Source organism: Staurois parvus, unplaced genomic scaffold, assembly GCF_062004578.1.
Source record: "Staurois parvus isolate SC_StPar_1 unplaced genomic scaffold, SC_StPar_1.0 ptg000199l, whole genome shotgun sequence".
In the NCBI taxonomy this organism is placed as follows: Eukaryota; Metazoa; Chordata; class Amphibia; order Anura; family Ranidae; genus Staurois; species Staurois parvus.
Window position 1 is genome coordinate 262,217 of NW_028317995.1, and position 17,222 is coordinate 279,438.

General features: G+C 41.3%; 1 protein-coding gene across 4 annotated transcripts in view; it reads right to left on the bottom strand.

Moving 5' to 3' along the window:
• Positions 1–10,571: 10,571 nt before the first annotated feature.
• The window catches only part of EFS (embryonal Fyn-associated substrate), a 40,345-nt gene continuing 33,694 nt past the window's right edge, over positions 10,572–17,222 (bottom strand). For all 4 annotated transcript variants that reach the window (XM_089678158.1, XM_089678157.1, XM_089678159.1 and 1 more), the window contains one exon: positions 10,572–11,196. In XM_089678158.1, coding sequence (XP_089534284.1) covers positions 10,777–11,196 — 420 coding nt within the window. In that variant the 3' untranslated portion in view covers positions 10,572–10,776. The remainder of the gene's footprint in view (positions 11,197–17,222) is intronic.

Below are 17,222 nucleotides of genomic sequence, written 5' to 3' on the forward strand. Positions count from 1 at the left end.
CAGTAGTCGCCATAGTACTCAGCCTGTGTGACATTATAAAACAAAATAGGAGGTAGTGGAGGGTCGAAATTTGTTGAACAGCTTCATTGTATCTTTGGCTGCAGTATGTTCCATCTGCCCTATGTCTGCAATAAGTAGTCTGCGACTACTGCAACTCCCTCCTCATTGGCTTACCTTTTACAGAGGCTATCACCCCTCCAGTTCATCATGAATACTGCTGCCAGGCTCATCCACCTTACCAATCATTCAGTGTCTGCTACCCCTGTCTGCTAATCCCTCCACTGGCTTCCACTCACTCAACAAATAAAATTCAAACAACTTACAAAGCCATCCACAACTCTGCCCCCAGCTACATCACCAACCCGGTCTCACAATATCAACGAAACCGCTCTCTTCAGTGCTCCTAAGACCTTCTGCTCTCTAGTTCCCATGTCACCTCCTCCCATGCTCACCTCCAGGACTTCTCCCATGCTTCTCCCATCCTATGGAACTCCCTATCCCAATCTGTCTGGCTGTCTCCTAATCTATCCACCTTTAGACGATACCTGAAAACCTTTCTCTTTAAAGAAGTCTATCCTGTTTCTACCTAGTAAACCACCATTTATTTCCTCCATAAGCTCATCCCCCCCACAGCTATTACATTTTGTATCACTCAACCCTTCCTCCTAGATTGTAAGCTCTAACGAGCAGGGCCCTCTGTTTCCTCTTGTAACAAATTGTAATGTAACTGTAATGTCTACCTTCATTTTGTAAAGTGCTGCACAAACTGTTGGCGCTATATAAATCCTGTATAATAATAATATATGATTTGAGGACCAGATGAGGGTTTATTAGTTTGCCAATGTAAAGAGAGAAGTCTTCTAGTGGCCATAAGAATATGTATGACCAGTAATTTTTTAGAATATTTTGGGATGCCTATGAAGGGCAGCCCAAGTTAACCAAAATAAGTACTTCTAAAATTTGGTTAGTTGCATAACCCATAACCAGAAAGGTTGGATCAGGAAGCATTGCCAAAAAAAAGAACAAGGTGCAGTTTTCCTGTTCACTCCTTCAGCATATGTCACTATAGATTTGTATGTATAACGTACATAGTTTTTTATACCAGAACATCAGTATTTTTATAGATATTTTCTTTGTTTGCCACACATAGGGAGTACTTAGCTGCTGTGTCCCAAATGTTACTAAATTTTTTTCATTGGGTCTTTGAAGACCACCCTTTAAGTGTTACTAAACCCACAAGCGTAAAAAGTGTCTATGCAGTAAAGCATGCTTGTTATACTCTGGAACCTAAGGGGTTAATTCTCTGCATTGTGTAAAAAGGCTGTTTGATCCTGACTTCTCTGGTTCTCCCCTTCCAGTGTCCCCCTCTCGTGATAAGACAGATTATGTGGAGACACTGCACAAGCTCTGTTTGGTGTTTTTTTTTTTTCCCTGTTCTTGAGTGCATGTGATCAGCACCTGAGGTGTGCCTGCAGTGGCTCTGGTGGTTTTATCTCAATATTACCCTTGGGGTTCTAGTGGATTACATCCTGGTATTTAAAGCAGAATTCCAGTCAAATGGTTTATTTTCCCATGTACTGGTCTATGGGTGTGATGACATCAGGAACAGCCTAGTCACAAGGCTAGTGGGGGGGGCAGGAGCGGCTAGCTGTTACTATAGCCTCTCCCTGCACATCATTTTACTGAACATCTGAGCTGTATCGGCCATCTGTATGCAAGCATGGATCCTGAGGATGCAAGTTGTGTGAAATGCGTTGCTCTTACACACTTATAACTTATTGATTACTTATGATTGTGGCAATTGCTCACATGTATAAACCAACTACCTTTTCATATTCTACAAACATACACACCCTATCCCGTAGTCTCATACTACTAACATAATGTCCATCAAAAAGTCCCACATAAAAAAATCAAGAAATAAAAAAATAAAATAAAACGTGCAAAAAATAATCCTTGTTTCTTCAATCTTCCACCTATGACAATGTCCAAATCTTCCCTTCAATCCAAAAGTACCTCAAAAAAAATAAACTAGATATAGTGCATTATCTTTTACAAAATCAATAAACGTGATAGCATGCAACCACACTGGTGACATAAGTAAACATCACGTGAAGTGAAAAAACAGCACAGTAAGCTGTTTAATAAATTATGTATACCATTTATACTATTCCACTGAGTCTGCTCCCATTTGTCCTGTGAGGAACGGGGATCCCGATGCCCGTCATTGTGTGAGGAGGGGATTTCATTATCTACTCATCTTAAGGATAGCATACCCCCAGTGAAGGCTGTATGTGGCACAAAGAAAGTTTAAGGGGGTAACTGTATATTATCCTACATATGTAGTGGCACGTATTTGGCATCATTTTGTCACTGATCACAATTGTGTTTTGTAGTGTCACACATTGCAGTGGTGGTTTCATAGGACCACTAGTTAAGTGGTGTGCTGTTTTTTCACTTCACATGTGTGATGTTTACTTATGTCACCAGTGTGGTTGCATGCTATCACGTTTATTGATTTTGTAAAAGATAATGCACTATATCTAGTTTATTTTTTTTTGAGGTACTTTTGGATTGAAGGGAAGATTTGGACATTGTCATAGGTGGAAGATTGAAGAAACAAGGATTATTTTTTGCACGTTTTATTTTTTTATTTCTTTATTTTTTATGTGGGACTTTTTGATGGACATTATGTTAGTAGTATGAGACTACGGGATAGGGTGTGTATGTTTGTAGAATATGAAAAGGTAGTTGGTTTATGTGCTTTCAAGGGTGAAAGTTTGACTTTTCATTTGGGAAATTAAAGAGTGTTAATTTATTAATTGCTCACACGTGACATGCTGTCATTGAATTTATGCTTGTTTCTAATGTATTTTAATTTTTTTAAACAAATTATGGTTTTGTATATTTGTACCTCTGTATCTTCCAGCAGACCTTGACTGCCCATAGGGCACACCAGTCTTTTGCCTGGTGGGGCAGGGCTGCCTGGATAGGAGAGGTGGCATAAAGAGGAACCACTGCTGCTGCAGAGAAATGGACAGCTTTATCTGTATACTACCCCTCCTATCAATCTTTGCTGTCTCTTCTCTCCTGAGCCCCCCTCCTCCCACGCAACTCTGCTGCGTTTCCTCTCCCCTCTCTTGCTGGCTGCTGCGAGGAAGGGGCTGGTAAATATGTAATTTACCAGCCCCTGCCTAGTCTGAATGGACAGTCCATGATCATACCTGTCACTGATTTTGTCTAATTTATAATGAAGGCATAGTAAACTGTTTACTATACTTCAGTTTATGAATGAATGGGAAGCCCTGTACAGAACTATTCCTATCCATTCATTCTGTGCTTCTGAGGCTGTAGAGATAGTTGCAAATAAGCCCCAATTTTGTAGATCTTTATCTCGAAGTGGCATCTTCACTTATTTTGTGTCAAACCCAGCAGATGGCTGAAAGAGCATGTAGTATGTCTTGGCCCTCTTTTTATCTAATGTCTGAGGATATATTGCTTTTGTATGCCTGCACAGACTTTGGCACGGTAATAAATCCTGCTATTCAAGCCAAGTTTTTGAGAAGAGCTGTTGTTGAGAGAACAGTAAGAGGCTGATTTCTCATACTTTGTATTTTCTCTGGGAGAGGAAGTGACAAATGCATCCAATATGTTTTTAACTCTTCCTAGTTTTTTCAAAAATTGAGTTTTTAGATGCTTACATGATTGTGTTTTGCACATGAAGGCAATCACTTCTTCAGCTCCTCCCTTTAAAGTGTCTAAATACAAAAATGTATTGTATTTGGATAACTGCATTAGGTATCTTCCACCCCTTCCCCCTTTTATTTTCAGCTGATGAGCTAGCTCTTCACACTTGGCCCATGGCTATGCTCAGTCTTAGAAAGCAGCTCGTAGTGGATAGACTAGTAGATAATAATAATCTTTATTACACAATCTCTTGCATGGAAGTTAAACAGCCAGTGTCTCAGGGATCAGTGTACTGCACTATACCCACTGTTGCTGAGATTCTGGTGTCTATGATCAGTCAGATACAGATGATACTGTCGAGAGAAGGTAAACCTGTGCTGAGAGAGGATGGAAGATAAACTCCAGTGGGAGAGGCACCAAAAACTGCCTCTCCATACCAACCACGGTTTGAGAAAGGTGGGTGCTCTAAATGTTGCCATAGTGACTCGGCTTAGTTTGTAGATTCAGGAAGCCTCAGTGGCATCTGACAGCACTGGTTTGTATAGACCAGTGATGTTTTTGGCCCCCCCTGGTTCCTACAGCCAGAGCAGAATCTTAGCAACACTGGGTATAGTATATTAATCCCTGAGCAGCTGGCTGTCTGCCAGAAATGTGTAAATAAATGTTCAGCTGATGTCAGCAGGGTGTCTACGGTGAATGGTGGGGGATCCTTAAATCTGGACATGAATTGTTCCAATTAGTTATTGGAGCTGAAAGCCAGGAGCACCGTGTCCCCCATCCTTCCCCTGCAACAAAGATCTTGAAACTCCTCCCAGGGTGAAGAGACTGTGCCCCAAAGTCCAGACATTAAAGTGGAACTTCACTCTGTCAACATTAACTATTTTTCATCCTTATACTGTTAGCATTGGTAAATAGGAAAGTATATTATATTTACTTGTTTTAAACTTTTTTTTTTACACATTTCTTCACCTACTTCCTGATTTTCATGCTTAGTTAAATGATGTCATACTTCCCAGGGGTCTTCAACAGGGGAGAAGGGACTTTATAAGCTAAACACATCCTTCTGCCTACATACCTGAGCTATGGACAGATTGATTCTAGAAAGTAAATTCTACATGAATTATCTGCCTGTACTCTAGATAACCGTGGCCAGAAATGCTGGGTGCTGTTTTTCAGAGTGATTTCTCAGCAAAATAAAGTGTGGAAACATGGATGAATAGGTGAGTTTGCTTTGAATATTATAAATGAATTAAATAGTATTTTTGACTTGTGGGGCTCAGATGCAGTGTAATTCCCCTTTAACCACCTCCCATCTGGCCCATGTATATAAATGGCTGCACGGTGGCAGCAAAGGGTCAGGTGGCTGTTTATAAACTGCCTCCCCACACCCTGCTTGTGCGTGCTCCCTGGGAGCGTGCAGCAACGTGATTCGGTGCCTGCTGTGTTCTCCGGGCACTTGAGCACTGATCGTCGGACGGGACCTCTGTGCGAGGTCCCGATCATGTGATCACCGATTGGCCAATCAGTGATCACATGCAGAGTAGTAAGCAAGATGTAATTTCTGACATTGCTTACTACGAGTGAAATCTGTGAATGATCCCAGAGGTCACATGGTACAAGGCTATTCACAACAGCCTTGTACCATATGACAAGCTGTGACCAATCACAGCTCACTCAGTAGTTCTCAATGGCTGCAAGAATGCAGACAGAGAGAAAGAAATGATTGCTTTTACACCCATGTAGGATGTAAAAGCAATCGGTGTAAAAAAAAAAAATCATCACCCCCCACAAGTAGTGTAATGTCACCATGGTGACACTACTGCTAGGGTGACTGTATGTAAAAAAAAAAAAAAAAAAATTTAAATATTAAATTATTTTTGGTTAAACTAATTTGTTTTTTTTTTTTACTAAAAAGATAATGGAATACATTTTTGCCAAGATTTATGAAGAAAGATTTATTTGCAAAATTTTATAAGAAAAACACTTTCAAAATTTTTGGACTTTCATTTACATAGCAAAAAAAATAAAAATCCTAGCGTTGAATAAATACCACCAAAATAAAGCTTTATCTGTCTCAAAAAAATGCTAAAAAAATTCATATGGGTACAATGTTGCATGACCGTGCAATTGTCATTCAAAGTGTGATAACACTGGAAGGTGGCATGGATAGGAAGGGGGTAAAAGTGTCTGGACTGGAAGTGGTTAATGACAAAGGAAATCTACCTACAATTTTTTTTTACTCCTGGAAAATAGATGGTGGCTAAGGCTGGAATATGACGTTCTGCCAAAGCCAAAATCAGATTTATTTTTTTTTAGGCAGCAAGACATTTGGTTTCCCCTTGGTGGTTTACTGTATGTAAGCTGCTGAAGAAATAACCACGTGGTTCTGATCTCCAGAGCAGGAGATGAGCCTTACAGGGTGGCATCTGCTATGACCTTCCAGTGAAGAGGCAGGAAGGATTTCCCTCCACTTCAGGGGTGGATTTGTGATCCAGCACACCACAGTCAGCCAAGTTTTGGCAAGCAGGTAAATGAGCTGGTCCAAAGACCCTCCTTGTTCCACAGAGCTAGAATGTAGAGAAGCGAAGAATAAGTGAAATGGGTGTATGCAATTGGCTTGAAGGAAGTAACCAATAAGCTCAACAATGTAGTCTTCCATCCCATTAGCACTCGTAAATAGGTGATGCAACAGTGAGAAATGAAGATGTATGGATCGGATACTGGGTGATCTAGAACTAGACAAGCTAAGTGACCAAATACATGGATGTAGATGGATAGATCTGCAATGACACTACAAACTAGCAGCAACATGTAAGCCCATAATTACGAGGAACAAAGGCAAAGCATCTAACTATACTAATATCTACTTCAAACAACAAAAATATTTGCTAGTGTCCAATGCTTTTAAAAGTACACTACAACACCCTCCGGCACTGTGAGCATATTGTAAGCTGGTCAGGCCCTGCTACGCTTGTGATCCTCCATAACTATGTGATCAGTGAAAGTGTCCCCAATGGTACTCACAATACCTGCAGAGTAGGTCTCTTTCCTGCTACTGTGACTAAGGCCTTGTTCACACCATGGTGCAGAGATGTTAGTTTTTCTGCACACGTTCTGCAAAGCACAACAAAATCAGGTGTTCTCTGTGCTCTGTTTATACCACAACACTAGTATCCTGCAGATTTTTTCTGTGCAGGAATCTGCAATGTTTATAAAACTCATTGACGAGTGCATGAAAACTGATGTCTCTGCAAGTGAAATCTGCATGTCGGTTTCCATCAGGTTTTTCTGCACGTATGGTGTGAATGAGGCCTAAATCTTTAGATTTGGTACTTTCTCAGAATCACAACTCGGCAAGGCCCCAAATTGTTCCAAAACTCTTAACCAGCAGAAATAAAGACAAAAATATGAACTTACCTGCCTATACACAATGTTTTGCAGATTGCACATGGAGCTAAACAGGAGCAGCTCTGCTTACAAGCCTGGCACAATGCCAGTATGCTAGGATGAACGACTGCTGTGCATGCGTAGGAGTGATGTCATCCTGCCTTGGCCAATCAAGAAGGACAAAGACTGGTACCCAGAAGGCAGGAAGAAGATACCAGTGGGAGACCTTGCGGACATCAGACCTTAGCAGCATAGTTGTGTATTTGAGCCTTTCGTTGCACTTTAAGATGACATTAAACACCCAGGGTTTTTTTTAACAGAAAAAACATCCAGGGTTTTAAGCATTTTCAGTTAACCAGTTAAATTGATGTAATCAATTACTGAATAAGTAGATTCTTTATCTTTTAATCCCTACCTCTGTTCCTGTTGCCAAGCTGGTGCCGTGACAGCTGCCCCAGGCTTCCTGTTGCAGGGAGGCTCCTTTTTCTTGCTACGTTCTGTGGTGCCATCCTTGCATGCAGGGACTAGAGTTGTGTTTCCCTTTAAATATGTGCATTAAAGAAACACACAGCACCATAGCCTAAGATAGTAAGGCACTGCCCTGCCCTCCTCCCTCAAAGCTAACAGACTGACTTGAGCCTGTATTGTTCACTTTGTGTGGAAGTTCAGGGAAGCAGTACCAAGAACCAGCAACAATGTAAATTGTAAGCTGCTAGGGTAAGAATTTTAACAACTAGCTTACTGGGAAATATTTTTTTTGTGCTCAGTGTGTTAAAGTAAAATCACTGAGGGTTTAATACTAATTTATTGTGTGTAGAGGTGTTTTCTTGCACCTTTTATTCAAATTTTTGCTAAGTGCTCCAGTCATAGGAAATTAATTGCTGCAAGATCTGTCCCCCTCCGTCTCTGCAGTGAGAACTGAGCAATCTCTCAGTTCTCTGCTCTAAGCAGAGTTGTCACTCGTTCTTTGGCTGTTTGCTCTGTCCCTCCAGTGCTAACTGGAGTACTGGGCTGTGGAGGGGTGGGAGGGGCTGGATAAGACTCTTGGTGGATCGCTGAGAGGCTGAGCCAGGTGTCCGTCCAGGCTTCTGGGTCCATAGGGTCAAGATCTTTTCAGAGCCTGGACTGGATGAGTGATGTCAGACAACAGCCTGTTGTCTGCTGAAAACGGGTCACAGGAGTGCAGAACGTACTGCACTCCTATGACCAACAGGACAAGTACAGCTATACTTGTCCTTTAAGTGAAAATGAGAGAGAGACTGAAAAAAACTAATCATACATGAGTTGCATCTACAAGCTGTTTTGTTATTGGGTTTAGATATGCTTCAGGCATCATTTAGAAAGGCAGCTAGGAGGGTTGGGGTGTAAAAATGCACGGTTGAGCCACATTTTTTATGATATGACCTAATATATACATATTATAAATAAATGTGAAAGTAATATATACAAAGTGATACAACGTGCAAAAGAACGTAAAAGTGACCTGATCCTCCTGGGATCTTCACATATCTAACTGTGACCTGATCCTCAATGGATCCAGAAGTGAACACAGTGGATACTAAACCACCAAAAGGATGGTAATAGCAGAGTTTTGTGAACCAATGCTAAAACGTATGGTATAAAGGTGAATGAATCCTGAATGGGATCCTAAGTGATGGTGAATATAAATAAAAATATAAGATATATAAACTTAATCCAAATGGGGACTAATAAGTGATATGTCCAACAATTAGGACTCAAATTAAGAAAAACGCATAAACATGCAAGTACATATCAAAAATGCATAAACCATGCATAAAAAATAAATGAACCCCAAACACTACATAGTGTTTCCATACACAGATATATATATATATATATATGAAATAAACAAACAAAAAATTATACAATAGTGTAAATATCTGTGTGACTATATCATGCAAAAAACGCATGACCCAAAACAACAAATATATATGTGAAAAGTCCAAAATTGGTGTTGAAAACACCATGTAATCCAGAAAACAAGACAACACTCGTGCCCGTGGATGGTGAATGTGGGTAACCACAGAAGGGTATCCGTAAGTAGCCAAATTAGCCGCTCACCACCTTGCTTCGACCCGCAAGGGTCAAAACACTTTTGGGATCACAAAACCGGATCCTCCATGCATATGATTCCTCTAACTCTGGATATCTCTCCCTTCAACCATCTCCCTCTCAGGGATGTACGTATAAGTGACGATATCCTCTCCAGGTATATGGGTAGGGTGTAAGCCAGTATCAGTCTCCAATCCGCCCCCGGCATCTCCCCGGTGGAGGGGGCGGGGGGCAGCGGAGAACAATACTGGCTTACAACCCTACCCATATACCTTGAGAGGATATCGCCACTTATACGTACATCCCTGAGAGGGAGATGTGTATATATATATTTTTATTTATATTCACCATCACTTAGGGCTCATTCACACTTGGCTGTTTTGCCAACGCTTGCCAAACGCCCCTATAGCATTTGGCAAGCGTTGGTCCGGCGTTTGCGGAGCGTTTTTTAACGCTCCGCAAACGCCGCATGCGCGGTTTAGCGGTGGTTGCTAGGCGTTTGCCGAGCGTTAATAACGCCCCACAAACGCCTATAATGCAGTTTGAGTGGTGTTACCGCTCCGCAAACGCCCCGCAACCGCGTCGCAAACGCCGGCCGGGCGTTTGTGGAGCGGCACCATAGACGAGAATAGGAGGCTTCAACGCCTCCTGACTCGTCCGGAGGTGTCCGTTTTGCCGCGACGCAACGCAAACGCTCCCGTTAGAACAGCACCATGTGCTGTAATGTGCAGAATTGGCAGAGGCGTTTGGGAAGCGGTAAAAACGCTTCCCAAACGCCTCTCTGCTGCCTGCACCAGCGCTAGTGTGAACGTAGCCTTAAGATCCCATTCAGGATTTATCCACCTTTATACCATACGTTTTAGTATTGGTTCACATAACTCTGCTATTACCATCCTTGTGGTTTAGTATCCACTGTGTTCACTTCTGGATCCGTTGAGGATCAGGTCACAGATATCTGAAGATCCCAGGAGGATCAGGTCACTTTTACGTTCTTTTGCACGTTGTGTCACTTTGTATATATTACTTTCACATTTATTTATAATATCTATATATTAGGTCATATCCTATGATTTGTATCTTTGGAGTAGCGCTGCATCATTTCCTTTTTATCTTATTTTACCTTGACCATTTTGGTATATGATTGGATGTTAGCAGCTTCTCCCAATTTTTTGCATCTATCATAGGTAGAAGCACAGGAGGTTTACACCATTATGAGCCACATTTTTACCACTCTGTTTATTCTGCGTCCGTGGAATAAACTACCCAACATGTAGCATTCGGCCAGTGGCAAGCCCAACATTCAAGTAAATGAGTTGTGTTGGCAAAAATTGGGATAAAAGAGGCAGATGCACATCAAAATCTACACTTAAGATTTACTAGTTCTTTTCTATAAGAAATAAATGTTTATCTATATGCTACAGGTGTATACCACAAGAGTGAATTTATTGTAGTTTTTCATATATATTTAAACATAACATCAGAGATCTTGATACAAAATAAATACTAAAAGGAAAAAGTCAGTAAAATGATTAGGCAGGTAGTACCATGAATTTCTCAAAATTATTGTAGATTTTTCTACCCATAATCCAAATCAATCTTCCAGATGCCTGAAGTCCAGTTTTTTATGACTCAGGCAGCCAGTTTTTGTAGAAGTTCTGTGAAGCTGTGAGCACAGGTGCAGAGTACAGATACACTGGCTGCCATGGCTTTGAGTGCAACAGGAGATGGGTACAGTGCAGCAGCCTCCTTTGTGGCTAGCACAACTTCTTTAAGGGCTTGGCATAGGGCTCCTCCTTCCCCTGCTAATTTAGCTTGCAGTTGAGTACAGCTGAGCAACCGCCCAAGTGTGTCCCCAATGAACACCAGCTTGTGTGCCGCAATCACCAGCTGTTTTCCATGTCCTACAAAAACACGTGGTGGTTGTGAGCTTGCACTTCCCAGAAATGTACCCACGCAGGTCTGAAGTGTCTGGAGGTGTCCGTGACTTTGAGATGCATAAAAGCGCAGCAAATGATGGTCTTCTTCTGATGGCTCTGGACAAGGGTCAGTCTGGAATGAAAGAGTTCCCAGGTGAGTGTGCTGTGTATTTTTGTGATTCCTAGATTGTAGTTATACATTTTAACAGATTCTAACAAAGCAGCAGAAAACAAATAGGGCAAAGTAAAGCCAAAGTGCCGTATAAATTACATAAAAGCCAGGAAAAGTGTATGCTTGCAATCGAAGGCAATCAGCTGATTAATGTTGTTTCTTTTTTTTCTTTTTCACATGGCCATTCTGTATGTCCGGTATTTATCTGTCTGTGTTATGGATGAAAAACAGACACCCACTTATTTCTATGGACTAGCGGATGTAAACAGATGATCATCTGTTTACATCTGTTTTTTTGAACAGAAGAAACCCTATTTATCTTCTGTTTAAAAAAAAAAAAAAAAAAAAAAAAGCAACGGATGAAAATGGATGTAAACAGACGTTTTTGCATTGGTAAAGGATGTTAAAAAAAATGGATGAAAAACAGATGTGAACTGAAAAAAACTGATGTGAACTAATCCTACCACCAAGGTTGGTGGGTATTGTGTGACAGTATAATTATTATTATTATTATTGAGCATTTATATAGCACCAACAGTTTGCTCATCGTTTTACAATATAATGGGAGACAATACAGCAACAATACAGTTCAATACAAGAGGGTTAGAAGGGAACTGCTCCTTGGAGCTTACAATCTAAGAGTCTGTGTAACAATGCGTTTTCTACCACTGTCATTCCCCTGCCACTCTGCAATGAGCTGGCATGAGGTTTTAGGGGCACAACTTTTTTTTAAAGAGGAGCTATGCTCACCTTTTGGGCGGCCAGCTTCTGCATATAAATCACCAGCTGCTTCCATTAGTCGGGCAGACATGTCCTTCCCGCACTTATCTCTATATTCCTGAACTTGTACATTGAGCTACGCGTACACAGAGCACTGTACAGGCAGGTTCATAGCTTTAATGCACAAATTACATACAGTAGCATGTCTCCTCTGCTTCCTGCCTGTGCCCATTTTTTTTTCATAAAACTCCACTTTAACACATGTACACTGTTATGGCTGCAGATTTTTTCAAATAAAAACCGTAGATTAAAATGATTTAACTACACAGATACAATGGAAATATGCTTCATATCTGAATTTAGATTCCTCTTCTTCGCGAGAAACATTCTTTCCAACCAGTTCAGGGTATGGAGGAGATTCATGTACCCATCCAATAATTCCTCAAGTGCAGGTTATTTATAAAGGAATTTGAAGAATATTTCTCTAATTTGGCATCTTCTGCACCTTTTATGCCTGGAAATCTACGTGTATTATTGTACAACTATTTAGCACTGCATTTGCAGCAATTTTTTTTATTGGCCTCATTACAGGCTGCATCACTTCTTGTGACCAGCAGAGGGGGGTTTACAAAAGAAACTACACACTACAATCTAGTAATAATTCCATCTGAATTTACACAGTGTTTTCTCTAGTCTCACTAATATATTAGAAACATGGTTAGCTCCCTAGTCCTAAATCATCCCCTGAAAATATAAAACTATTAACAGAGACATGTGTTACCTTTTACACCGACGGTTGAGGATTTTAAAGAGTTTTGCTAGTTTTCCTCTAAAATCTTCAAAATAGAGCGTAAGATAAAGATGCTGTGATGTAAATATGAGGGTTTCTATTGCTGACTTCCTTCTGTCATTGACCTGAAACAAGTCTGCAGATCAGTGAATTCATATGTGCTTATCGACATACTGATGCAAAAGAGTATACTATATTTTTGTATCTTCTGATATGACCAGTGTACTAGGTAAGCCATCATCATTTTTTTTTTTTTCCCTGCTTTTACTGACAGAGTTCCTAGTGAATTGTGGTGAGTTCCATATCCATGTATCCAAGAATTTGTAATAGGAGAAACTGCTACAGGTATAAAATGCAGATATATTTCCTGTCTTGGGGAATGCTGGGTCATTCTGACAGCCATAAAATGAAATGAGAAAAAATATGATAGATTATTTGTATCCTCTATCATCATTTAAAAAAAATAATATTTTCCTGTTTTACTGATATGATTGTGGAGTGCCCACCAAGTCCTCCTTCAAGGAATATGTATAAAAGACCAGCGCTTGTTTTCTTCTATTATAGAAACTGTCAGTGACACAAAAAAAAGACCAATAGGGCAGCTTGTAATGAGGAAGACTCCAGCCAGCTTCTACAGGAAAATCTATAGTTGCATAATTTACAGCTGCTTGTATCTTGGGATCTGTTTATTGTGTGATGATTACTTTTAACTGACAGTAACCTTTGTATTTTGCATTTTTTCATCATTTGGTCAGTTTAACCTGCTCAGGTATGTGACCGGTTTTACTTTAAACAATACTTGTGTTTTGTCAGATTTATTACAACTATTTAAAGAATTCTGGTAGAAACCAAAACTTTTCTACACCTTTTAACTCTTTCACTGCCAGAGCAGTTCTTGCATTCTAAAAGCATGAGCTTGGGGAAAAAAATGGTGGTAGTTGCCATTGTTTTAAGTCACACAATGCAACATTTTATCAAACACATTTTCGGTAAAAAAAATACTCTAACACTACAGTGAATGTAAAGGATCATATGTTTGTTCTTTAAAAGAAAATTGTTATACTTACTTGCTTCATGCAATGGTTTTGTGCAGAGCAGCCCTGAACCTCCTCTTCTCTGGTCCCTTGCAGGCAATTCTGGCTCCCCCCCCCCCCCCCCTCAGGCTGTGTGTGTCCACACAAATATGACAAAGAAGAATAAAAATGATACCAAGGCCGCACATCGTTCCTCTAAAGATGGCGCCAGCGCTCAGCTTCAGCGTTTAGTGAAGGAAAAGCACTGGGATACCGCTGCCCACCTAGAACGCTTTTCTTGTACTCCAGTTAAGAAATCCAAGAGGCCCAGTAATGTGTTGGATCTAGCAAACTCTGCTACAGTGCCCCCCCCCCCAACTGCAGGTTCTCTGGCATGGGAGGAAGATTTTAACGCCTGGATCCTACCTGATGGCGGTCGTGATACCCTCCACAGATTCTGAACCTACCCTAGTTGATATAATGAAGGCGATCACAACCTGCAATAGTTCATTGACCACTCTCACGCAGGATGTGGATGGTATGGCTGGATATGCGGAATTTTAAGGAGAGGATCTCTGCGGTGGAGGGATGAATTAGCACTGTAGAGGGTTCAGTTAAACCTATTATATCCGCATTCCCCTCAATTTAATCTCAATCGACATGCTCTTAAAGATCACCCTCCCTTTTTCATGTGCACTCTGGAATGCCCCCTCTGTCTGTAATAAACTCACCTCTGTCTATGACCTTTTTGTCTCCCACTACCTTTAACCTATTAGTAATTACAGAAAAATGGCTTCAAGCATTAGATTCTGCTTCTCCCGCAGCACTTTTCAATGGAGGCTGCTCAGGACCCACTTACCTAGACCCAGTGGTAGGAAAGGAGGTGGAGCTGGTTTGCTTCTATCCACACTGAGCACCTTTAAGTCCTCCCTAACCCTCCCTCTCTATCCTTCTCTTCTTTCGAGACTCCCTGCATTTGGCTGTTTTCTCCCAATTCTCTGAGGATTGCAGTGATCTACCGGCCTCCTGGACCGGTGTCTGGCTTGCTTGATGACTTCTCTGCTTGGCTAACCTACGTTCTCTCCTCTGAAATACCCACTATCATTCTTAGAGATTAACATCCCCATTAACCACATGCCGCCCAGCCACTATAGAAATACGGCGGCACGGCTGGGCAAAACCACGTTTAAAACGTGTGTTTTCAAAACAGGTAGGGGGCGCGCCGCCGCCCTACCTGTCCCGCCGATCACGGCCGCGGATGTCAGTCGCCGGGTCACAGCCAGTCATTACCGGCTATGTCCCAGCGATTAGCGGCAATCACTGACAGAGAGCACAGCTGCAGTAGCTGTGCTTTCTGTCAGTTCCCTGACAGCTCCTGACACGCTGATCGGGACCGAAGAGTTTATCTGTCCGGATCAGTGTGTCTCCGTGCAGTACACACCCCCGCCCCCTAGTAAAACACTCCCCTCACACAGTTAATCCTTTCACTGAGTAATAAAGTTAACCCCTTCCTCCCCAGTGCCATTAGTACAGTGTCAGTGTTTTTTTTTTTTTTGCACTGATCACTGTATTGGTGTCACTGGGGATGTCAATGACCCCAAGTCAGTTCCCCCCCAGTGTCAGAATGTCCGCCGCAGTCCCGCCATAAGTCGCTGATCGCTGCCATAAGTCGCTGATCGCTGCCATTATTAGTATAAAAAAAATGTAAAATTCCAGTATCTTTCCCGCCATTTTTAAACGCTATAACTTTCACGTAAATCAATTCATTTACACGTATTGGGTTTTTTTTTTAGCAAAGACATGTCGCAGAATACATTTTGGCAGAAATTTATGACTAAATTTGATTTTTAAATTTTTTTTTTTTACTGGACATGTTTTATAGCAAAAAGTCCAAAATATTGTTTTTTTTCCTCAAAATTTTCCGGGCTTTTTTTTTTTTCATAGTGCAAAAAATAAAAAACACACAGGCGATCAAATACCACCAAAAGAAAGCTCAATTTGTGGGGAAAAAAAGGAGGTAAATTTAATTTATGTACCGTATTGCATGAACGCACAATTGTCCGTTAAACTAGCGCAGCGCTGTATAGCAAAAAAATGGCGTAAATTGCAGTATGTATACCATAGTTTGTAGACGCTATAACTTTCACAGAAAGCAATCAATATACACTTATTGGGATTTTTTTACCAAAAGCTTAGCAGAATACATTTTGGCCTAAATTTATAACTAACTTTGAGTTTACTATATATTTTTTATAGCTGAAAGTAAAAAATATCGTTTTTCTTCAAAATTTTTGGTCTTTTTTTGTTTATAGCGTGAAAAATAAAAAGCGCACAGGTGATAAAATACCACCGAAAGAAAGCTCGATTTGTGTGAAAATAAGGATGTAAATTTCGTTTGGGTGCAGCATTGAATGACCGCGCAATTATCAGTTGAATTAGTGCAGCGCCGAGTAGCAAAAAGAGGCCTGGTAAGGAAGGGGGGTAAATCCTCTGGAGGGCAAGTGGTTCATGTAAACAACCCAGCTACATCCCAACTCTTCAACCTAACCTCTTACCTTAACACAATGGATACAGTCCTCCACTCACTCTGATGGGAACACGTTAGACCTTGTTTTCTCCCATCTTTGCACTCCCAACAACTGCAAAAATACCCCCTATTCCTCTCTGATCACAAGCTCATCACCTTCAGTGTCCTCATCTTCAAACACCTATCCCTCCAAGCAGCAAACAATTACCCACAGAAACCTTCACAACTTAAACCCTTCTCTTTTCCACTCTGCAACTGACCGCCTCCGTGACATAATCTCTCCCCTGTCCTGCCCTGACCTGGCCACTGCTGTCTACAACAGTTCACTTTCATCCACACTAGACTCACTTGCTGCTCTAACTACACGAAGTATCAGGCCCCAACCATTACAACCGTGAAAGACTGATGACACCAGAAATCTTAAGTGACATAGTCTTGCACTGGAGCACAGAATCCTCTATTCCTCCTATCAGTCCATCCCCCACAGTTATTACCTTTTGTACCAGCAGCCCTTCCCTCATAGATTGTAAGCTCCAAGGAGCATGGCCCTCCTAACCCTCTTGTATTGAACTGTATTGTTGCCATTTATGTACCTCATGAGGGCTGACTAGAATACTTCCAGGACGTTGCTAAGTGAGGCCTAGTCATTGCTGCTCCCCTTCAGCATCACAGGAGTGACCTCTTTCTCTGAATTAAAGCCCCTCACGTGCTCTTTCATTCCCCTGATGCAGTAGCTCTGAGCTCAGTGTTTGAGAGCTCACTCCTGTGATGGTGGAGGTGAACAGTAGTGACTAGGCCTCACCCAGCAATGCCCTGGGAGTTTTCCAGTCAGGCTTTATGAGGTACATAAATGACCTACGCCTATACCAAGGACATTATTCAACTTTACTCAGAGCTGCAGTTTTTTTAACTACAGACATCCCTTACCTGCATAGGC